Source organism: Salminus brasiliensis, chromosome 5 (genome assembly GCF_030463535.1).
Source record: "Salminus brasiliensis chromosome 5, fSalBra1.hap2, whole genome shotgun sequence".
Taxonomy (NCBI): Eukaryota; Metazoa; Chordata; class Actinopteri; order Characiformes; family Bryconidae; genus Salminus; species Salminus brasiliensis.
The window spans coordinates 13,734,194-13,758,826 of NC_132882.1; the positions used below are offsets into that span (position 1 = coordinate 13,734,194).

At 40.8% G+C, this 24,633-nt stretch overlaps 1 protein-coding gene across 1 annotated transcript in view; it reads left to right on the top strand.

Moving 5' to 3' along the window:
• The first annotated feature begins 578 nt into the window (after positions 1-578).
• The window catches only part of tg (thyroglobulin), a 46,699-nt gene continuing 22,644 nt past the window's right edge, over positions 579-24,633 (top strand). The window contains 31 exon segments of the mRNA XM_072679484.1: positions 579-744; positions 967-1,075; positions 2,408-2,502; positions 2,621-2,809; positions 3,663-3,822; positions 5,670-5,776; positions 5,945-6,088; positions 6,649-6,831; positions 7,819-8,862; positions 9,357-9,953; positions 10,124-10,357; positions 10,757-10,894; positions 11,263-11,340; positions 11,556-11,656; positions 11,757-11,877; positions 12,284-12,487; positions 12,602-12,808; positions 13,878-14,023; positions 14,133-14,286; positions 15,032-15,196; positions 15,906-16,055; positions 16,332-16,496; positions 17,353-17,475; positions 17,824-17,939; positions 18,610-18,718; positions 19,457-19,654; positions 20,202-20,372; positions 20,575-20,661; positions 21,552-21,635; positions 21,745-21,882; positions 22,010-22,183. Coding sequence (XP_072535585.1) covers positions 579-744; positions 967-1,075; positions 2,408-2,502; positions 2,621-2,809; positions 3,663-3,822; positions 5,670-5,776; positions 5,945-6,088; positions 6,649-6,831; positions 7,819-8,862; positions 9,357-9,953; positions 10,124-10,357; positions 10,757-10,894; positions 11,263-11,340; positions 11,556-11,656; positions 11,757-11,877; positions 12,284-12,487; positions 12,602-12,808; positions 13,878-14,023; positions 14,133-14,286; positions 15,032-15,196; positions 15,906-16,055; positions 16,332-16,496; positions 17,353-17,475; positions 17,824-17,939; positions 18,610-18,718; positions 19,457-19,654; positions 20,202-20,372; positions 20,575-20,661; positions 21,552-21,635; positions 21,745-21,882; positions 22,010-22,183 — 5,857 coding nt within the window.

The window sequence follows — 24,633 nt, forward strand, 5'->3', positions numbered from 1 at the left end:
ATAAACTGTGAGTTAAATTATGACCTCTTTAGTCCACAGCTTGGTTTGTGAAGCCTCTCAAAGCATAACATACTATAATTTCATAAAACAATAGGATTACTTAAGGAAGGTCTGGGCTTTGACCTTCATCTGTCAAACAGAAACCTCATCTTTCTAAAATGACAGCTTTACAGGAGAAGGAAAAAACCTCTTAACCTTCACTGGAAGTAATTGTAAAAGATTTAATTTCATTTTGGAGCATTTCTATTGGCCCAATCATTATGAATTTTGGACATGATATAAAGAACACCTGCCAGATTCAAATCAAGACAAAAAGAAGAAACAAGCGATGAAATGCAGCCTAGTGCCTGTTACTCATGGTTATCCTCTGTCTACCTTTAACTTTCTAAAGATTCAAGTCTCTGTAACGCTCTTGTGCTGGTGGCCCCCATCATGAACATACTCAAAGCTCCAAGCATGGCTGCTCACTTTGCAGTGGTCTGGAAACCTTACGTTCACTTGAAAGTGCTTTATCCAGACTCAAGAACTTGATGTTTTTAGAGTGAAGACGCCAGACACTCAAGAAGTGCCGCACAAGTATGACGGTGCAGATCTACACAGTATATAAGCTGGTGCTGCTGCTGCTGCTGGTGGGTGTTCTTGCGTTGGGTTGAGTGCAAGACACAGGTGTGGTGAAGATGCATCTCTTCTGTGCTTTGGCCTTTCTGCTCCTCAGCTGTTCCCTCACTCAAGGCAAGATTTCAGGTAAGACTGACCTGTGTCGTATTGTAATTTCTGAAGAAGGAGGTGCTCACTGTGATTCATGTTGATTTCCACTGCATTCATTTTCTTCAGGACTTCTTGACTTGATCACCATGTTTTCAGCAAATATAGGTTTGCTTTGGGATATAACTGTGTATCAGTCACTGTGAGGTGTAATTCCTGAACCAGCTCTTTACATAATTAATTTACATAATTTTCTTCCAGAATATCAGCTGGAGTCTGAGACCCGCAGTCAGTGTGAACTGCTGAGAGGTGTTGGGTCAGAACAGCAGCATGAGCACATTCCCCAGTGCTCAGAGGATGGCCGCTACAGGTACTCTGAACTCACTGAACTGATTCCTTATCTCTTACCTTACCTTGATTCTACTCATGAATATGTTATGTTATGTACATATTTACAATTGTATTGAGGAATTTAATACATAAACAGTACTGTGAGGTTTTGGGCAACAAACCACAGTAGACCTTTAGAACAGATTCAGGTAAACAGTAAACATAAAAAGAATGCTGTTTCTAATTGACAAGCTCTAGTTTAAAGAGCAAACCTTGGTTCCAGATTTCTCCTGGACACCCCCATCCAGCACCAGCTCAGCTCATCATTAAGCCCTGATTTACCAAACTAGTTGTTGTATGGTAACTATAAATAATACTAGACTCCCACAAGTAGAGCTCAGTAGATGTACACAGTGACATAGAGCCACTACACTTTTCATACTGTTCATGTTTTTGGTGTTTATTCTAACATTAGTGTTTAACTGAGTAAATGGACACTTACTGCCCAGAAGTGCAGCTTTTTCATTCTATGTTTTTATCTGTGCCTTTTGCACTGTTCTGTATAATGGACTTTGCATCAGATTATCTCAAACTAGCTTGTAGAGTGTAAGTCTCTTTGTAGACGCTTATCCAGAACATTTCTATAGCTTATTCCAGTATATCATCGCTGTCAAGCAAACGTCTTGTATCTCCAAAATTTACAGGAGAAGGAAGAACCTTATTAATGTCTAATAGAAGACTATGTAAAAAATGTTTTATTCCAAATCATTAATCATAAAACTTGGACACAACTGTACGCACAACAGGAAGATTCACATGTGTCAAACTTCATACCTATATAATCTATTTATCCACACTAAATAGCCATACTATTAGTATGAAAACATGGATTATATTCATCATCAGTGGCATCTGTCAAGAGGTGGGGTAGATAAAGCAGCAAGTGAACAGTCTGTTCTTGAAGGTGATGTGTAAAAAAAGCTGAAATAATGAACAAACAGAAGAATCTGAGCCACATTGTGATGGCTAGACGACTGGGTCACCTCCAAAACATCAGTCAGGTCTTGTGAGGTGCTCCCAGTATGCAGTGGTCTGTAATTACCAAAAGTGGTTCAAAAAAGGAAAAATCTGTGAACCAGCAACAGGATTGTGGGCGCCTAAGGCTCACTGATGCGATCCATGGAGGCCCCACCTCACAACTTACAGGGCTTAAAGGATCTGCTGCTAACATCTTGGTGCCAGATACCACAAGACCCCTTCAGAGGTCTCAAATGGTCAGATCTGTTATGGTGGCATAAAGGGGGCCTACTCATTGTTAGGCAGGTGGTGTTAATGTTATGACTGATCGGTGTATATAAATGTGTCTCTGTAGATATGTTCAGTGTAGTCGTGGTGGAGAGTGTTGGTGTGTGAACTCGGATGGAACAGAAATTCCTGGAAGCCGGCAGAACGGCTCTGTGGTGAATTGTGAGTAAAATTCTGAATCAGCCTCTAATTCACAAAATGAGAGAAAGAGCTGTTGATAATTAATGATGTATTGGTCAGCTCATGTCCATCTCACCAAAACCCCTCCTGCTGCCCACAGGTCTGTCGTCATGCCAGCTACAGAAACAGAGGTTGCTGCTGAGTGGGGATGCTGGTCTGGTGCCTCGCTGCATGGACTCAGGCGAGTATGAGCCGGTGCAATGTGATGGTTCTCTTGGCCAGTGTTGGTGTGTGGACCTGGAGGGCATGGAGATCTACGGCACACGGCAGAATGGAAGACCATCTCAGTGTGAGTGATCCAGTTTAGTCTGTGTGCTACCTGTTCATATACAGTAGTTATTTGCATTAAAGTTCTATGACTGGTTTAGTTTTATTAGATGAGTATTTACTGTCTTGTTGATGGTATAATGTAGTATTTTTAAAAAGTATTCCCTTCATTTGATCATTTTCATTAATAAAACATAACAAAACTTTTTAAGGGTTGTTTCAATTAACAATATATCAAGTTATCTAATTGATCGATCTTTGAAAATACATTATATGTCCAAACATTTGTGTAAATGAATGCATTTTGTTACAATGCACCAATTGCTGATAGAGATGTGCAAATGCACACACACAGCTTGTCAAATCCATTTAGAGAAGTATTGTCAATAAAATAGGACTCTCTGGAGCAGATAGACATGAACCTATTGGCATCACAACCAATGCCAGGAATTGGCTAGAGGGGTATAAGGCTCCATGGCTCACTTGACCTTGACCTCACTAACACTCTTGTCACTGAATGCAATCAAATCCTCACAGCAATGCTCCACAATTTTGTAAAAAAGCTTAATGGTTATTTTGTCTTTCTAATGTCTTACTATCTCACTAACGTGACCAGACACATTCTCAATTTGGATATAGATGATTCATAGCGTACAGAGTCCTTCTCGCCCTCGTATATTCACCTGGTCTGCTGTAATTATGGATATATCTGTCTCCTCTTCATTGAAAATGTAAAACCATACGAGAGGATCTAAGCCTCTTTTCACACATCTATAAATGTATCAATAAGCAAGGAACTGTCTGCAGTTTTTTTTTGACAGATATATAATTGTAAACTGTTTATCCAGACATCAAATTTTTATGTGTTGTCCTAGGTCCAAGTGTTTGTGAGGTGAGGCAGCGTCGGCTTCTCCACGGCGTTGGAGAGGCCTCTCCTCCACAGTGCTCAGACGATGGCAGGTTCCTTCCTGTGCAGTGCAAATTCATCAACACCACAAATATGATGGTCTTCGATCTGTTGCATGCATTCAACAGGTAGGACACCCCTGCTGGGTCAGTGTTCATTTTTTAAGAAAGACTTCTTATCCAGTCAATGCTACACTGTATGTCCAAATGTTTTTGGACACCCCTTCGAATGAATGCATTTAGCTACAAAGGTGCACTCTTTGCTGACACTAATGTGTAAATGCGCACACACAGTCCATTCCGTCACAAAGCTAACTCACTGGTCTCATCACACAAGATATCTTATCACACCTCCACCCATACAAATGCACTCACTCACTCACTGGAACTGTGACCAACAGCTCAGTCACACTGCACCCACTAAAAACTTCTCCCTACTCGCACTACACTTGAATTCACATCACATCCAGTCTTCATATGTAAACAGTAATGTAGACATCTCTATGTTTTACTGGTGATTATATATTAAACCTGTACAGTTTACACAGAGCAATAATGTGTGTATAGATACGTATAGTGTATATATTCTGTATTTGTATTTTGTAAATAGTTGTGTTTTAGTACTGTGAGGGACTGTGCACCTATGTTTTCACTCATATTTACACATGTGATGTACCAATAAACCAGATTTGATTTATCTGGAGCAGAAAAACATGAATTGGCACCATGCATAATGCCAACCATGGCTTTGGGGGGGGGGGGTATAAAGCCACCCAGCATTGAGCTGTGGAACAGTGGAACTGTGTTCTCTGGAATGATGCTGCTCCATCCGTTACTTTTGGGATGAGGTGGAGAGTTTGGGATGAGGTGGGATGGTGATCATCCAACATCCTGACCTCACTAACGCTCTTGTTGCTGAATCCAATCAGATCCTCACTGCAGTGCACCAAAATCTAGTTGTGAGCCTTCACTGGGCGTACAGTAGAGACAGCTACTCCAACTAAAGCAGGATACACTCTTTTAAGTATTCAATTTCATATTCATTTACATGTTAAACCCTAAATCTGAGTGACAAATGATGAACCATCGATTAACATCACCTATCTGAAAATGCAGATCCCTTTATTCCAGCGTGTATATGTGTGTGGAGTGGAATGGGAATATCCAGTTTCAGATACACTATGTCTCCACTAGACAGCAGCAGAGTTTCAAACTGAGGTGACCTCATCCATGGCTGTCTCCTGACAACTGTATGAGGGATGTTTCTGCTTCCCCTAGCAGCTATTTTATAGTAAAAAATTCTATAGTATTCTATAGTAAAAAATTACATCCTGTGAAAAATATTTAGAGCAGTGTGTGATATTTAGTTTCATTTATGGTTTCTAGTTATGGACCACACACATGACAATGTCCTTCTTACATCTGACATGTAGCATCTAAGGAATTGCCGAATAGGACTAGCGCTTCCTATGTTATGAGTTAAAAGAAGCACAGATAGTGTTTTAACTCAATATATCTCCCTTTGTTATCAATGTATCCTAATGTATCTAGATAAAATCAAGATTAGAGAAGAACCTCAGAAGGGGATTAAGGATTCCAGGCATAGCACATTGTGGAGATTACATGGACCATGGGCTGATAATTAGGGAGTGTAGACAGAGAGGGGCAGTGGGGTTTAAGTGAAAGTTAAAGTTGGATGTAAGGGCAAAAGATTGAACCTTTTAGTTTTGGTAATATAGTTTATTTAAAAAAATACTTTCAAGCAAATTGCTTTGGGTTTTATTGACCCCTTAAACTGGTCCTTCTTGTCCATGCAATATGTGTTTTCTTGACTCATTTCTTTCCTGTCCTGTGTAAAATAATGCACTTTTAATACTGATGCATCATTTGAGGATGTACTTGACCACTGTGTTTTGTCTGCAGTTTCATTAGTTAACAAATAAACTGAGTTTTAATGTGGTCTCCATATATTTCAGACTTCCAGAGCTGTTCCAGACATTCAGTGGTTTTAGAAAGGCCTTTCCTGAACTGTCCAGCTACTGTTACTGTCCTGACACTCGAGGCAGAGAGCTTCCCAGCACTGGTAAGCAACCACTGTGTTTTTGAATTAATCGAGATGACACTGACATTGAACAAGTCAAATTCTGGATTTAATAAAGTCAAACTGAATCAAATGCATAGTAAAGACATTGACATGCCCCAAAATGAGCCTCAGTGTTTGCATCGAATCTGAAGCATCTAATCTGTACAGGACTGGAGCTGCTGCTGGATGAGGTATACGACACAGCATTTTCAGGCCTGGATGTAGGGCGCTCATTCTCTCAGTCCAACATGTACCGCATCCTACAGAGGAGATATTTCGCCGTCCAACTGGCCTTGACTGGGCGGTTTAGATGTAAGTTTAAATGACCTACATACTCTATTTCTGTCTTGAGGTTATAGACACCAGTTCACCCAACCCTCTTTCTACAATCAAGGGTATTATCAGCTTGTTCCCTGGTGGGAAGGATTTAGACTGAATGTTAAAACATTACTGTGTGGATTTGGTTATGGTCAGTCACCAGACAACAAGTACTGATGTTGGATGATTACTCTCCAAGGAGCTCCATTGCACAGTTCCTTTGCTCCACAGCCCAATACTGAGGGGCTTTATAGACCTCTATAGACCTTGGCATTGGTCATGTTGACCTAAGACTCATTTGAGAAATGATAAAAGCTGATAAAAAAACTGCACAGATGAACACTTGTCATTAATGGGTGCATCTTTAAAAAAATGGTTGTCTGGAAACGTTTGGACATGTGTCAATCACTGAAAATCCTAAAGTGAGTGTAATGTTGATTTGTAGATATAGATAAAGAAATATCATTATTTTTATTCGTTTGCAATAGATTTATGTTCACAGATTGTTTTTCCTTATGCTGAAAACACATCCTGACATATATGTAATGCTACAGGTCCAACCCCTTGTGAAAGTGAGCGTTCTGCAAGCTCCCAAGCAGGAAACGTCTTTGTGCCTTCATGTGATGCCCGTGGGCAATACCTGCCAACACAATGCCAGGCTGGGGGGCAGTGCTGGTGTGTGGATTCTGATGGCAAAGAAATCTTTGGGACCCGTCAGCATGGTGTTCCAGACTGTAGTGAGTTTGACATGAACAGCCTTTTGTTTGGTTCACTGTGAAGCTGAGCTTTAATGTGCTGTAATTGTAAACGGCCACATAGGAATTCACATAAGGAATTTGTTTGACCTTTTGCTACTCTCTATTCACTTTTTGGCAGTGTTTTCATACTGGAAGCCTTCTTTTATAAGTTTATTGGAATTCTTCCTTTAAAGACAAACACAGCACTGTGATAAGTGGTTCAATAGGGAAAGGAATTCAGCATATTAGGAAACAAACTTTGGCTAGCAACTAAATAGCGTTCTTGGCTGTTGTCTAAAGTAAACAGTGAGGTCAGTCTGGCTACATAAGTATACCATACACTATATTGACAAAAGTAGTGGCACACCTATAGAAGCTTTAATAACTATTTTAAATCCATATACATTCATATGGGATTGCCTCCCCCCTTTTGCAGCTCTAACAGCAGGTTTGAACTATAGGGTCAGCAGAGCGTTTGCAACTTTTATGCACTATGCACCTCAGCACCCAACAACCCCGCTCTGTAACTTTACATGGTCTCTCACTTCATCGCTGAGATGCTGTGGTTCCTAAACCTTTAAATAATACCACTCACAGTTGATGGTGGAAATTTTACAAACTGACTTGACCTGGTGGCATCCTATTACAGTACCACGCTAGAATTCAGTGAGCTCTTTAAAACCACCCATGCTTTCACAAATGTGGGTAAAGACAGACTGCATGACTAGGTGCTTGGTTTTATACACCTGTAGCAACTGGACTGATTGAAACACCTGAATTCAGCGTTTAGGAGGTCCCAATACTTTTGTCCATAAAGTCTATGTGTAGTTAACAGAGAGTGTTATTAATTGTGTATTGGTTTTATTAGTAACCAGTGATATTAGGACACATCAAGTGTTTTACCTGCCAAAACCCTTATGATTTTTAGATGTTTGAATAACATTATGGAGGGCTGTATATCTGATCTGCTTGTCTCTTTAGGTACAGAAGGAAAAGACTGCCATACTGAGAGGAGACTTGCACTGTCCAGACTCTTTTACGGCCCAGTTGGACACCTCAGCCAGAACAACCTGTTCTCAGCTTCTCAGGACAGAACACAGAGAGACGCCTCTCCTCTTGCTCCATGCAGCCCAGAATTCCAAGAGCTCCTGGCCAACTCCGGCCTCATCAGATCACTGCCAGAATCAGAGCGCTCAGATATTGGTGACATAATGGCTGAGCTTGTTCAGGGAATGTTTCCCACAGGAGCTCTTGCTTTAAAGGCCCTGTCCCTCACCACTAACCCAAAGAGGCTCCAAGAGAACCTCTTTGGAGGCAAATTCTTAAAGAACGCAGGCAACTTCAACTTTACTGGTACCGTTGGAACCAGAGGCACTTTAAGCTTCAGTCAAGCTTTTGGTCAGGTTGGCTTGGCCCAGGATAGTGAAGACTTCATCAAGCTGGCCAAGATATTTTCACCTGACTCTTTTGGTCCAAGCTTGGACCAGGACATCTCGGACGCATATGGCCGTTCTGTGAACCTTCAGCGCAACAGAGATTTGATCAAGCTAATTGGTAGTACCCTAGAAAACGAGCAGTTTTTCACTACACTACGAGAGGCCATCACTTTGCTCAAGGCAGAAAACAGTGCCCAGCTGGGACCACTTTTCCAGGCACTGTTCCAGAACTTTGATGGTTGCAGTTCACCTGCTTCCCCTTCATCTCTGTACGTACCTCAGTGCACTGAAGATGGCCAGTATGAAGCAGTCCAATGCCAGGGCTCTGAATGCTGGTGTGCTGACTCTCAGGGCAGGGAGGTTATGGGTTCTCGTTCCACTGGCTACAGACCACGATGCCCATCCCGATGTGAAAAGGAGCGCATGATGGCCATAGCAGTCAAAGCAAGCAGCTCAGCAGGTTCTGAGGTGTTTATCCCTAAATGTGAAGAGAATGGAGAGTATGTCTCATTGCAATGTCTTGGAAAGAGCTGCTTCTGCATGGATCGCAAAGGAGTTAGATATAGCACATTGGGTTCTGGATCTACTCTACAGTGTAAGTAGTAGCTCTACATATATGACCATAAAAGACTGATTTAGAGGTCTGATGTTACAGAAGACATTTTACAGAAAGAGAAGAGAGTTTTATGGCCTGTAAAATATAAAAATTCTGTAGCCAGTTCTTCAGGTTTCTTTCAGGTTCACCTTTACTGTCAGAAAGTCAGAAAAGTCCAAAATACAAATCCTGGCATGGGTATGGCCAAAGAAGTTGATAGCACTGTTTTTAAGTCTTTAACATTGGACAATGTTATTGGCCAAACCAAATTGATCAGTCAGGTAAATCAAAGGCATTACCAGTATGATATTTACACAGAGTGGTGAGGCAATCAGAATTCATTCTGAGACTGCGAGTACATTGCTTTCATCTGAAAGATCATAAGTGTTGCCTATGGACTGATTTAAACAATTTTAGCAAAGAAGATGTATGATACTTCCTCCTACACTGTTTGCAGTAACCATGGCTTATTGTATGGTTTTGATTGCTTTCAGGTCCAACAGATTGCCAGATTACTGCAAGCCGTTATTTTCTGAACACAGTCAATTCCATTCTGGCCAACCCTTCTTCCACATCACAGCTTTCTGATATTTATGTTCCTCGCTGTTCTTCGGATGGCAGTTGGCACCAGATCCAGTGTAATGGCCCGCCTGAACAAGCCTTGGATTTCTACCGGGAGTGGAACAAAGTCAACAATGATGGAAAAGAGCTGCCTGTTCCTGAACTCCTTGGAATTCTGAAGGAATATGCCAAAAACGCAGAAGCTATGGCATCATTCAGGGGCTTTCTTTCTGCATTATTCCAAGCCAGACACCAAGGGGTATTCCCAGCTCTAGCCAAATTTAAAGCATTCTCAGAACTTCCAGCTGAAATTCTAGATGGGAATAGTCAGGCTGTATCCGGACCATCTGTTTTTCTGAACCCACTGTACCTATGGAGACTACTCATGGGTGACGCTAGCCAGTATCCAGGATCACTGTCAGACTTCAGTGCCCCTCTGAGTCACTTCAACCTGCGCCAGTGCTGGTGTGTTGACCAGACAGGGGAAATGATTGCTTACTCCAAAGCTCCAGTCAACCACGTCCCAAAATGTGAGCAGAAATGTTCTTGTTGTTTACCATGATGTTTCTTTAATGTTCCTGTGGGTTCTTCAAAAGAATGAATTTGGATTACCATCTTTCCATGCATTTCTATCTGAAGCTCAATGTCGATACTACTGTGTAGAGAGGAACTCTACTTAATGTGATTTACCGTTTTTCAGGTCCTGGGCCATGTTCTCTGGTGAAAGGTCAGGTTGATGAGTTCCTGGCAAAAGCAGAGAGACTCATCTCTCTGTCCAACAGCTCCTACATACCTGTGGGGTACAGCTTTCTCCTGGCTGAAAGTGTCAATCTGAGCCATGAAGCAATGCAGCAGGCTTTCAGTCATGGCCTTCAACTTTCTGAGGACTTCCTGAGCAATACCAACTCTGCCCTGCGCCTTGCGGCACACTCTAGTATGAGATGACTGGTTTGATCCCTCTTCTGTTTTACTCTGTAAAAGTACTTCATCCTTGATGCATGCTATGGTGTATTCTTTACCATAAAAGTGTTAAGCTAAAATGGGATTGATAGGTAGACAACTTGTTATTTATAGTCACTTCATATTTAGCTATAAATATAAGCTTCAGCTTGACATGTAGTCATTTCTAAGGTCTTATTGATTCCCAGATGATTTTCTAGATAACTCTCAGATTAAAATACTGCATGCTACGGTTAACTATTACATTGTACCTGATAGCCTCAGTCTGGTAGCAGCTACAATTATAGGCCTATGAAGGATGAATTCCACATGTCAGGTAGTGATATACTGTTACCAAGAGTACTGAGGACTGATTGCTTTCACTTTTCTACAGCTCTTCATTTCTACTGGCAGAGCAGACAAATGGCCAATGAAACAGACAGACAGAGTCTACGTCTTGGCTACCAACCTTATAGCCCACAGTGTGATGCCTATGGCCAGTGGCTGCCCAGTCAGTGTTATCCTAGCACAGGTATATGTAACTGCTGACTGGTGTTACACAACTTTGATGTGAATTCCAACACCTTGACATTTTAGACTTTCATTCCAGACTCCTGTGGCTTAGTAATATAATCATTTTGAATGAATTTACATATAGTTTCAAGCCTTAAGATGGAGACATCCTTGAAGTATAAGGGGTCAGTGTTACTTGGAGAGCAATATCTTTTTCTCACAATGTAAAGCACACAGTATGGGAAATCTTTAATGTATTCTGCATATTTTTAATTGTTGCTAAATTCTTGATGTTAATTCTAGTGCTCCTGTCTGGAACCTCAGAGTCAAATATGGACATCACATTCATATAAAGTGTGATGAGACCTTCTGACCTATTCCCTGTAGGTCGCTGTTGGTGTGTGGATGAAGAGGGAGGATATATCACTGGATCCCTGACTGCTCGCACCAGTCATCTCCCACAGTGTAACTCCTTATTACTTCCTTCATAATTACAGTTACAACCTGGAACAGGTGCAATCTAGACCAGATTATATACAGTTGTAGCAGTTATCAAGACTGAATATGTTCTTTCTTTTTATTGTTGATGTCATGCAATTAATGTAAAGATGATTATCATTATGTTGATAGATGATTATCATTACATACAACTCTTTATTTGCTAAATTATGTTTTTTTAGGCCAAACTATGTGCCAGAGATCTCAGTCTCACTACATTATGTCTGTTTGGACCAAGTCAACCTCTGACATGACTTTCTCCTACAGCCCATCTTGTGAGGAGGTACAGTTATTTTATATGTTTGTGTAAGTCCAGATATTTGTTATATCAGACTTATGTTTCATGAATAAAGGAACGTGTGTGTGTGTGCGTGTGTGTGTAGGATGGTGAGTTTTCTGTGCTTCAGAGACATGAAGCTATCAGTTCTGCAGCCTCATGTGTCAGCCCTGTTACTGGAAAGATGATCCAACCGGCCATTCTTAGCCCCACTGGAGACTTGCAGTGTAAACTATGCATTCATTCATTCATTCATTCATTTGTTCATTCATTCATTCATTCATTCATTCATTCATTTATTCAATCATTTATTTATTCGTTGTGCAAGAAAATATGATACATATCTCATACATGTCTCAACCTAAGGCTGTTTCTACTTCTGTATGGTGTCTATATGACAACACATGTATATCAGCCCAAAATTAACAGCACTGACAGGTGAAGGGAAGAACATTGAATACCTTCATCTACAGTGACATCTGTCAAGGGGTGGGTAGAGCAAGCAGCAAGTGAACAGTCAGTTTTTGAAGCTGATGTCTTAAAAGCAGAAAAATAGGAATGAATAAGGGTCCTTATCTCCAAAATATTTCAGATAGATTTCTGTCTCTGATGGTTGTGTGTTGGTGTATGTAGGCCCTGGTTGGTGTGCTCTCCAGAAGAAGCTTGCAGTCGAGCGACAGGCAGGTGTTGGATTTGAGCCGGTGTGTGTGGAGGACGGAGAACGCTTCTCACCTCGACAGTGTGACGCATCTTACTGCTGGTGTGTTTCTGAAAGCGGCCAGGAGCTCCCTTCTACACGCAGTGCCCGAAGCCTAGGGAAAACACCATCCTGTGACTGTAAGCAAAGTACAGTGGATTACACTGACTAACTCCCCATGCAGCTGACTTTCTTTACAGTTATGCCTCTGTAGATATTTGTCACAAGGCTTTCTCTTTATTGTTTGTTCTTAGCTCCACAGTGTCCTCTCCCCTTTGGGGACTCCATTTCCTATGGAGCCGCTGTCTGTGGCTATGAAAGTGTGGCAGGTGAACAGAGGCAGCGCTGCAGGGTTTACTGTCAGCAGGGTTATATAAATACCCTTCATGTGGACAGCTTCTTGTGTGACCCCGTGAGCAAAACCTGGCTGAGTGATGCTCCTCTCTCCTATGCCTGCCAAAGTAAATACTGCACTCAAGCAAACACACACAATACATGGTTAACTGCTATAACATAATTATTTAATTTAATGTAATTTTAATATAATAATGGATTGTAAATGAATCATTTCATAGATTGGTTTGTTCTAAACAGAACAGTATTTTCCCTGCTCCTGTGCTTATTCGATTGTCCACCCAATTATAAGTTCTTTGACATATAAATTGTACATATGTGATTTTTGTTGGGGGAGAAATGTTCAGATTTCATGTCATTATATCAGCCTATTTTACAACACTGTTATTTTGTCTCAACATAAAACACAATGATTTTTCATAGAAAAAAAACCCAAAAAGGTAGAAGCTCCGCTTTTATTCGCTGATTTACAGAACAGAAGAAAGCTATCAGGAAGCCACATATTTTAACACTGTTACAAAAACACTAATTATTTCTGAGTCTTTCCAGATGTGCTGCCCTCTCGTCATGTCCTCTCAGCGCTATGTGCTGTTAGTAAGCTGAAAAGATTGCAGCCTGGTTAACTTTTAGCCTTGCACCCATTACTTCTCTGGGTTTGGCTTTCTCAAAAAAAGGTTAGGTTCAGCTGAGATAGTCCAGTTTGCTTTAGAGGGAGCGGATGATAGAGAGAAGAGATGGTAAAAGCTGCCATAGGCTAGCATTAGCTGTTAGCCTAGCACTGATCCCTGTTTGTTTCTCTTTGTCACATGCCGAGTTCCCGTTCTGCAAACACTAGAGGTGATGTACTGCTCTCTAGTATTAACATCACCATATTCTCCTAAAGTCGCCGTCATGTTTACCGTTTCTCCAGCTTTGACTTGAGCTTGCATTGGTAGGCTGGGTGCTGGCCAAATTTGGGGTGGTGTAATTATGATTTTGAGGGTTTTTGGCATTGGCTTATTTTCCAGCCCTGTTTTGATTAGGCCGAAGGAGCAGAGAATAGTGTTTAGGGTTCATTGTATTTCACTTCTATGTATTGATCTCTAATTATTCAACTATATCTTTAGGATGTATTAGAAATGAGGATATATAAAAAATGCAGTGGTCTGAAAACTAGTGTATTAACGTGTTTGTTAGGAGTTCAGCCGCTGCAGACTGTGCAGGTGTCTTCAGGGCTGCAGCTGACTCTGGCAGAAGGTCAGCAGGGCTGCAGTGGTCAGCGCTCTGCACTGCAGGCCTCTCTGCTGCATGACATGAGAGCGGCAGGACTCTGCAGCTTGCAGGTACTCTCATCCACTACATTTAACTTCAGTCGCCTGCACTGCAGCTCTTCAGTTTTCTCACAGTCTCTTCTGTACGTCACAACATCTTCTTGTGTGTTCTGTGGTTTAGCTGTATTCAGGACAGTACAGCTCGTTGTCAGTGTGTGACGAGTCGTCCGTGTCCCTGATGTGTGAGAGTGAGCAAAACCTCACTGCAACCATCACTCTTAAAGCTCGTCTGTCTGACCTGCCAATCGATGCCCTGCCTGATCTCTATGACATTGGTAAAAGCATCATAATTTCTAGTGGCTAGATTCTCTGCACAGCATAGTTCAAAGTGAGTGTTACTGCTACACAGTGTTTTACTGTATCTCTTGTAAATCATGAAACCGTTCACTTGGTCCAAGCCTGGACTTTGTCTAACCTGGATTTGGACATTGGTGAAAACAGAGGACCTATGTACTATATTGACAATAGTATTGGGACACACCTCTCAATCATTGAGTTCATTGAATTTCATTCAGTACCATTGCCACAGGCGTATCAAATCAAGCAGCTAGCCATGCAGTCTGGCCTTACACACATTGAAAGACTGAAAGAATGGGTGGTTCTAAAGAGCTTACTGAATTCCAGTGTTGTGCTGTAATAAGATATCACAGTTGCACCAAGTCAGCTGGTGAAATCAACTGTGAGTGGTATTACTGAAGTGGAAGTGTTTAGGATCCACAGCATCTCAGCAGAGCTTTTAAAGTTGGGTCACTGAGTGCTGAGTTCAGCGCATAGTGCATAAAAGTTACCAACGCTCTACTGACTTAATAGCTGCAGAGCTCCAAACCTGCTGTTAGAGCTGCATAGGGAGACCAACTCCATATGGATGCCTGTGTATTTAGAATGGGATGTCATAAAAACTCCTGTAGGTGTAATGTGTAGGTGTCCCAATACATTTGTCCCCATGGTAAAGTTGGCAAAAATTCAACCTATTTTAATGATCATTCCTTGACCAGTTTCTGTGTATGTGTGTTTGTCCAGACACTGTTTTCAGTAGTGAGAGGATTTTGAATGGTGTGATGGAAATAATCAGAAGTGGCTTGGACCGGTCAGTCTTTGTGTCAGAACCCACTGTGGCCTTCTCCTCACCGGCCTCTTTCAGCTGCTCCGTGGGCTATCAGCAGCTTCCAGACTTCACTGGGTGTGGTACGCTGCCTCCACTGTCCATTTCTGCTCTAATCATAGGTCTGCTCTGGGTAATGAATGGGAAAGGGGTGATTTGGCTCAGTTTTGCCAGGTTTCTATTTGCAAAAATGCCCTCAAGTAACCTTTTAGTTTAGTCTACGATCATAGAAAGTCAGACTGTTTTTTTATATGTATATGTGTATGTGTGTTTTTGAATTTCACACATTCTCTTTTTAACTCAACCTGAAAAAAGAGTCACTCTAAGTGTGTGTGTGTGGGGGGGGTGTTCTTTGAGTTACAGTGGTGTGTATAGATTGATTGAGTTGACAATTTCTTGATTCATTTAAAGTGATTCAGTGCATCAACCATAAATAATTTTGAAATGACACTGAATACACAGTAAAAAACACTGACTGCACTGTAGTCAAATACCAACAATTAATCAAACTTAATGTGGGTCAGTTTCAAGGTTCAGTTTGGCCAAACATTGAGTGTATACAGAAGTTATATAGAATATTGTTATAATAGATGATAAACATTTTAGATTTAGAGGCAATCCTTCACTCTCTTTTCTTTCTTTCTTTCTTTCTTTCTTTCTTTCTTTCTTTCTTTCTTTCTTTCTCTTTGAACTCTTTCTGTCTTTCTTCTATTTCTTTCTCTCTTCCTTATTCTGTCTTCTCTCTCTATCTCTCTCTCTGTCTCTCTCTCCCTCTCTCGCTCTCTTTCTCAGTGGTGTGTCCAGCTGGATCGTTCTCCAGTGGCAGACGGTGTGAAGAATGTCCTCGTGGTTCGTATCAGGCTGAGGCAGGGCTGGAGTTCTGCTCCCCCTGTCCTTCAGGAACCTCCACTGCAGCACAGGGAGCCTCCAGCCCTTCACACTGTCAGTGACGGTTAAACACAGCCTTTATGGCAGTTTGATTTCCAAGCAGCAGAAATGTGTTTAAAAATGTCTTTCCTTTTCTTTAGATTAGAAGACTATTATACATATGTAGGTTGTAGCTGTCAAAAAAAGCATACCTTCACTGAGACTCTTTATTGTAGTTCTTGAAATAATCAGAGGAATCTGAATATTTTACTCTTTCAATGTGCAGAAGTTGAGATTCTCAGTCTCTGTCGTCCTGTCTTTTTGCTCTCTCTCTCTCTCTCTGAATCAAAGGTGTATCGGAGTGTCAGCAGAGTAAGCTCCGCTGTACAGACAGAGGAGACTTCCTTTCAGCCCAGAAGCATTTTCTGTCTGGGAAGTGGCTGTGCATCACTTCACAGGGAGAGGAGCTCTCCTGGACATCTGCAGATGGGCCTTTGAGTGCAGACCAGTGCAAAGGTATGAAGCTGAAATTTGCCATAAATCATGAAAAACAAAATTGTAAACATTGCTGAAATTTCCTGCCCAGGTCCATATAGTCCATAAATGGAAAATGAGTTGCAAAAACAGGCATTTGAATTATTTGTTTTCGTGATTGGACTCTGTACACTGGCCTTTAAAGTAACAATGGAGCAACAAGGACCAAGAAGTCCAAAAATAGTACTACAGAAATGTTAATGTTAATATTAACACACATTAATGCAAATAAACCTAAAATGACATTATTGGCTCTTTAAAGACCATTAACTCAAATACACTGATCAGCCATAACATTCACGCTACAGATAGGTGAAGTGAAAAACATCTGTCAAGGGGTGGGTTTTTTTAGGCAGCAAGTGAACAGTCAGTTCTTGAAGGTGATGATGTGTTTAAAGCAGGGAAATTGAGCAAGCATAAGGATTTGAGCCACTAGGACAAAAGTGTAATGGCTAGACTACTGGGACAGAGCACCTCCCAAACATCAGGCAGGTCTTCTAGGGTTTTTCTGGTATGCAGTGCTTAGTACCTACCAAAAGAGCTCCAAGAAAGAACAACCAGTGAACCGGCTAGAGGTCATGCGCACCTAAGGCTCACTGATGCGATCCGTGGAGGCCCCGCCTCATATCTTACAGGACTTCAGGAAGATCTGCAGCTAACGTCTTGATGTCAGAACTGTTATGACGGCACAAGAAGGACCAATTCAATATTAGACTTGTGGTATTAATGTCATGGCAGATCGGTGTGGATGTCAATATGTGATTTTTCAGTAAACTGCATATCCACTACTATTACTATAATATAATAAATTGGCGTATCCTTGTGTCTGCATGAGCAGTACTGGAGAAATTTGAGGCCGTTCCAGTTTCGTCCTTGCTGTTGGATTCTGCGGATGCTGTGGTACTGCGCTCTGATTCCTCATCACAGCCATTGGAGGCTCAGCTCAGGAAGTGTGTGTTTGGTGAGTATGTGTGTGTGTGTGAGTTCTCTGAGTTTTTATAGAATAAAATCCCATCCAGGGTTAGAGACGATTCATAAGACTTTTCTACTGATTATGGCCAGCTTGTTTCCATTACTGTTCTTCTGTTTTTCCAGTGTCATCATTAACATAATTAAGCAATTATACACTGTAGCTACTACTTTATTACCATTTTAATTTGTTCCAGACTGCTTAATTGCCAGTTGCTCTTACCGGGATCCAAATATTTTCCCCACTGCATGACTGGATTAATTGTTCCAACTCAGAATACCCAAATATTAGGTATGTTAGGTTGTTAGTGACATTTGTTTCTCACATTCGCTTTTCTAGACTGTGCCAATGATGACTCATGCCAGCATGTTGCTGTTTTCCATGAGGATGCACAAACCCTTTGTGACCTCTACAGCACAAGCACAGCTAATGTTGACTGCCGGAGCTCTCAGCAAGTACGAGGCTCGCATTACACTCTGATTAATGATGATTCATGGCTCAGTATTGTATCAAGCTCTTTCTCTCAAATCCCCTTCCACGTTTTCCTGTGTTGTCTCAGCACTGGACACATGCAGGAAACATTTGCTGTGCATCTGAACTATCATCTGAACCAGTAATAATATATCATAGCAGATCTGCTATCTGCCGCTGAATCAGGATCAGAAATGTCTGCTCGTCTCGGCTCCAAATGTTCTGTAAACCATTTCAGTAATCATTTGGTAATGTGAGAGAAATCAGATCATAAACATGTTGAAATCATGTTAGAATTGGACATTTTATGAACTTCTGGGTGTTGCTTTGCATTCTTGTAGCTCTAAAGAAAGATCACTAGATAGATATGTCTCAGGATAGGCCAAATGGGAAGTGTGATTATGAAAGTATTGCGAGTTAAAGGAAACATCTGGAAACAAATGGCTGGCTTTGGCCGTTACATGTTTACATTCTTCCTAGCAACCAGTGAACATCTCCAAAAATGTTCAAACACTTCTAGCTGCACTTTAAACATTTGTCTGGAGTTGCTCTCAAACTGTGATGGGTAGAATCAAGCCCTGGTGATCTGACATGAATTACACTGCTATTGACGTGGCTTTCTATTGACCAATTTTGGTTGGTTTGCTATTGTAGAGAAAGGGATTTCTGGGAAACGAAGGAGCTGAAAGCTTCCAGACTCTGAGATGCTTGCTGAAGGTGAAAGTTGGAGACAAACCCAACCTCACAGTGCTCAGAAAGAAAGGTAAAATATGGGACCTGGCTGCTTGGGTCATTTCTTTAATATTTACTTGCTAAAAAATCATGTTGTTTAGCATATTTAAAGTAAGGAACCCTACAGTCATCCATAATGGGAAAGATATAGTCCGTAAGTACTCCAATTAATTAACTACCAATTAATTAATTTAGCAGTTTTATACTCATGAGGTGAGATTGCTGATATGTGTTACATGACGCTCATACTTGGACTCGTAACTATCTGCCACTATTAATATCACCATTATTAACTATCTGTTGTATCTGGTTTGGTAATTTTTATCATTAATGTTTAAATAGTTCTGACCAGAGGAGGAGGGTCCTACTTGTGAGTCTTTGTTCCTCCCAAGGTTTCTTCCTCCAGCTCTGAGGGAGTTTTTCCTTGCCACTGTCGCCGTTGGCTTGCTCACTTTGATCCATCATGTCTTACATTATTTCTTCCTTTCTTTGTCTCTGTCTTTTATTAATTACTAATTATGTGTAGCTGCTTTATGACGACAAAAGCGCTATACAAATAAATGGGACTTGACTATACAGACACTAAGTACATATGAGACTTTAAGTCTTTAAATTTAATCTCAGATTTATGTAACTGAGAAAATAGTTCTGCAGCTTCTGGGCCCTTCTTTGAGGCTTGGAATGCTAGCCTGTCTTTGGAAAGGTTTTACATGTCTTGACCCAAAAAATACCTTTTTCTCTTAATTTATCCATGTTTACACCCTAATAGGTCATGAATTCAGCACAGCAGGCCTGAAGAGCTTTGAGCGGCTGAGTTTTCACAAAGCAAGTTCTGGGGTGTACCGGACTCTCGTGTTTGAGGCATCTGGGGCATCTCTGGCCGACGTGCATCGTTTCTGTGTGGACTCTTGCAGTCAGGAGAGCTGCTGTGATGGCTTTATCCTCAACCAGAATGTTCTCAGTGGAGGTAGTTGTGGTCTTAGGCTACAGACCTGGAATTCAGTGCATTGCTTCTCAACTCCCTCTGTATTACACAGTACTAGTCAATCATTTAAACACACCTGATAAACACACCTGCTTGATGATTATAAACTAAACTTTACTCTAAGATATTGTTTTGTTTTAATACATTTTATCTAATTCAATGTGTTAATTCATAGTGTGGATGCTTAGTGGCCAGAGGTGGGTAAAATAGCCTAAACCCATGCATTTTACTTTTATGTAGTGGGTAAAAACCCAAGTAGAAATAACTTTCTACTAGTAGAAGTACAAATGTCTGCTTGGTAAACTACTTAAGTGGAACTTTTAAGGAAGTCTGTCTGTCTGCATAGAAACGATTAGGTGCAATTAATATTAAAATAGCATATGATAACATGGCTAATCATAAAGCGGTACAGATGGTATCAACAACATATAATGAAAGTAAAGACGTATGAGGAATTGCAGGTGGAGAGTTGAATGTGAGTTGAAAGTTGAACAGTTTGATGAAGGTTTCTCTGTGTGCTGAATTACAGGTTCTATGATGTGCGGTCTGCTGAGTTTCCCTGCTGTGCTGCAGTGCAGTGAAGGTGACTGGGATGTGAGCGCAGTGGCCTCTTCCAGTCGCGTCTGTGGAGCTGGACTCAAATACAGCAAGGAACAAAAACGTTTCACCTTTGAGTTTGGTGGACAGAACTTCACCATCAGTAAGGCACCACAATTCAGGGTTTAAGTATGAATTACAGATCTGGTGGTTGATAATGTGGAGTATGTTTGTTTATATGAATAGTGTACCTGGTTGCAAATCACTGTAGTCTGTGCCCTTAACACAACTTACAATGTACTGTAAGAATGCTTCACATTATTTTGTGTTTTAGACTTTTAGATTCATTGCTCTCTCCCTTCCAGCTGATTCGGCTTTGCCTGTATCAAGCAAAAATAAAACTGATTATCAAGCCACAATCATCGGTTTCCAACGCGTCTACCTCTGGAAAGGTACGAATACAGCATGCCTGGACCATATAAACAGTGCTGTTTGTGGACAGCTACAATATGCACTGCTTTTTAGTGCCTGCTTTACAGATGCAGAGTTTAAATGTCCAGATGCAGTTTTACACACCCATTTAAAATCCTGTTATTTTCTCTCTGAATAAAGTGTCACCGAAGTGGTTCAAAGAAGCCACAAAGCATAGCATAGCATGCTATAGCATAACTTGTAACAAGAACTTTGTGCTTAATTTTGTAGTTGCATTATGTGTTTAGTTAGCTGAAGTGTTTATGGTTAGCTTTCAGCCTAGCACCTGCTCGCTTCAGCGGACACTGGTACAGGAGGCCATGAGGTCTGGTTTACAGAGCAGCTTGTTTTCTGATAACTAACAGAAGACTGATTCTCAGAAGACTGATTAAAAAAATATTGAACAAAAATTATATATTTTCCCAAAGTAGGCATTTTGTTGTACTGTGTACTAACTTTGACCAGGGCTAGCAGGGCTTTAACTAGTGAGGTAAGTGTATGTAAATTTTGGTGATGTAAATATAAGGAGTCAAGACTGTTACATGACATAGTTAGTTTTGGAATTGGACAGTTTTCCAGTGAGTAAGAAACAGTGTTTGAGGTTAATGGTTATTTAGTTCCATGTTTCATTCAGCACCATTAATTGTGATATTAAACCTAAGTTTAATATCTGACTAAATTGTAAGGAACTAAAGTTTGGGAATGTTGCTTGCATGTTTTAATGCCAATAATGTCTGACAATTTGTTGTATAGATTCCTTTGGTTTGAAAATATCTAGGAGATATTGTTATTTATTTATTTTTTAAATAGTTTTAATAGTATAATAGAGACAGTAATAGTTAAATAGTAACAGCCATGATCTCCCCTGCAGAGTCTGATATGAGCACTCGGCCGAAGGCTGATGGATCGTGTGGAGGAATAGCTCTTTTAGAAACTCCCACTCTCACCATTTCCGGTATGTCACTCCCCCAGCATTGCCCTATTCCTCAACACACAATTGATAGGACGGATTTGTATTATTGGTATGATCTGTCTAACATGATGCTTTTAATATTTCCCTGCAGACCCGATGAAAGAGATGTTTGATAACCTGGCTGGCAGTGACATAAACATTGACTCAGAGAAGAATATACCCAGCCAACAGTACTGGCTCTTCAAACACCAGTTCACTGCAGAAGAGGCACAGCTCTGGTGTCTTAAACGTAAGACCTTATTTAGCACTAAAAGACCAAAGGCTTCTCATGTTTGAGAATACTTCATTCTTCCCTGAACTGAATTCCTTTGTCATGTGTGCATGTGGTGGACATGCTCTGTGTGTATGCATTGAAGGTTGTATGGACGAGGAGCTGTGCCATGTGGCTGACCTTCGAGATGAGGGCTCTGTGTATTCTGCATGCGTGCTGTATCCTGATACCCGTGTGTGTGGGGCCTACAATAAGCCTCTGAGACAGGCCTGCAGTCTGGTGCTGCCTCAGGATCCTCACACTGCCCACCAGAAGAAGGGTGAGCCCAGCTAATCTACACACATGATTCTCTTGTGGACTAAATATAGTTGAATGTATCCTGAATAGGTGCTTTATAGCTATTGACTAGCCAGCATTTGTTTCTGCACAATTTATCAGTGCCCCTCTATCATGTTCATCAAAGAAAAGTAATAGGAACAGGTGGACAGATGGCATCTGGATCAGTATAGCAGTTGCACTCATATGGTAATGGCATGCTTATGGGCATAAATTGGTTAATTCTGAATACAGCCTAATAAAGTGGCCAGTCTATGCTTTTTCTAAAACACATACCATTACCATAATTGTGGCACTGCAGGATTAAACGTGTCCCCCCATCTTGCTGCTAGTGTTGGTCTATATGTACACACATTAACATCAGGTGTGTCAAACATAGGGCCAGATAAAGGTCCTAATTTTGCCCTACACATAAATTTAGAATTTATGTTCTTTAATGGTAACTACTTGACTGAGTTTAGCTGCTTATTAAAAGAAATCCTCTCTCCCTAAACTGCACAAACTGAGAGAGAGTCAAACTAAGAGACAGAACCGATCAGAATCGCTGGTTTTGATGGGGATGGATTCTCTTGTTTCAAATGGGTTTGGGACAACAGAGAGTGAAAAGGGGGTTGTCAATATGTTGAAAACAAACAAACAAACATTTTTTTTTGCACTTAAATCACAACAAAGGGACCACAGTCAGTGACATATATGCTATAGTGTACCTAAGAATAACATTTTCAATGAGTGTAGATACAAGGTCAGTGTAGTTAACATAGGACTTGAGCTTTTATTTGAACCATGACGAATAAAATGAAATGAATGAAAACTCCTGTTGTGCTCAAATTCAATTGGTGCCTCTACAATCATTCATGAGCTTAATCCGTTTAGATGGGAATTTATTCTCTGTTATAACAGCTGTCTGCATTTCTACTTCTTAAACTATGTTTTCCTGGCATGAATTAGGCCGTCCATCAGAAATCCATTATCTGGAACTCTGAATACAACACAACCTCCAGTCACAACGTTTTCATCCATTAAATTATAAATCACTTGTAATGTGGTGGCATTTTAATGATGAAATCAACAGCTCTGGCATTATGTCTTTGCAGAGACCCGTGTTACGATGGATGCTGCATCATTCCTAGCCTCCTATATTTTGATTAGCTTCTTTTGGTGCCTGTTGATCTTAGCAACTGTCCCAGAGTTTAGACCACTTTAAAGTTTATACAGCTGGGTCTGCATTGCTCTGAGCCTGAGCAGTGAGAGGGGAGAGAGGATGTGGTCTGATCAGATGATGTAAGCTTATTTATTTGTGTATGAACTGTGTGAGCAAGCGCTGGAGAACTTGAGGAGCTGATGACTCTGTCTGGCAAAAATGAGTGTTTCTGTGATGCTGCTTAAGTAGAAGCTCTGCTTGTCTGCCTGTGAGGGTGTATGTATGTGTGTGCTGGCAAACCCAGCTAAGAACAGGATGTGTTTATTTGAACCCAAAAGCTTTAATAAGGAAAGTCTCTGCTTTAGAGTGTACAAATAACAAAAACAAGAGCTATTCATTGCTAGTTTCTTAGTTATCATAACACTTTACCAACACCCAGAACATATCTACATACTCTATGTGGACAAAAGTATTGGGACACTGTTAATTTATTGTTTATTTTGAAATTAATGGTATTAAAAAAAGAGTATCCTGCTTTTGTTGAAGAAACTTCCTACTAGAGGCTTCCTACTAGATTTTGGAGCATTGCATTCATCAACAAGAGCGTTAATGAGGTTGGTGTCCAATCAGTGCTGGGGGGCTTAATGCCCCTCTAGCCCACGCCTGGCATTAAGCATGGTGCCAATAGGTTCATGTGTATCTGCTCCAGAGGGTCTATTGGCAGCATATCTATACAGGGTCTAGAGAGGCTGTGTGTGCATTTGCTGCAGTGTCAGCAATCGGTGCAACGTAAAGTAGCTGAATGCATTAATCAGAAGGGGTGTCCACAAACATTGGGACATATAGTACATATCTTATTAAAGCATTTATATATATTTACCAGTCCTAAAAGGACTCCAGTTGTGCATCTAGAACCTTCTGTCAGTTTTGTTGAACGTTGATACTCAGAGCAAAGGGTTTAAAGTCAGTCTCAGTCAGGCCTGACTCATCAGTGGGTTATGTAGCATTTGGTTTGGAGTTAAACCACTTAATTTAAACATCTGCTACGCTCTTCATTTTCTCTCATCTAGAACATTCCTAATGGCTCCTAAATACAATCTGATCTCCAAAGTTTCCACTTCAGAACTGTCACATTTCATAAATGCCTTGGCAAGTAGATTATGATTAGGTTTCCTTTAAAAGGCATAAGAAGTGTCAACGTTCCCTCAGATGCCAGTTCTTGTTGATAGGAGCAATAATTTCTGACCTATGTTGTGATGATGTGTAGGGGTTTTCTTTGTATACATAAAAAA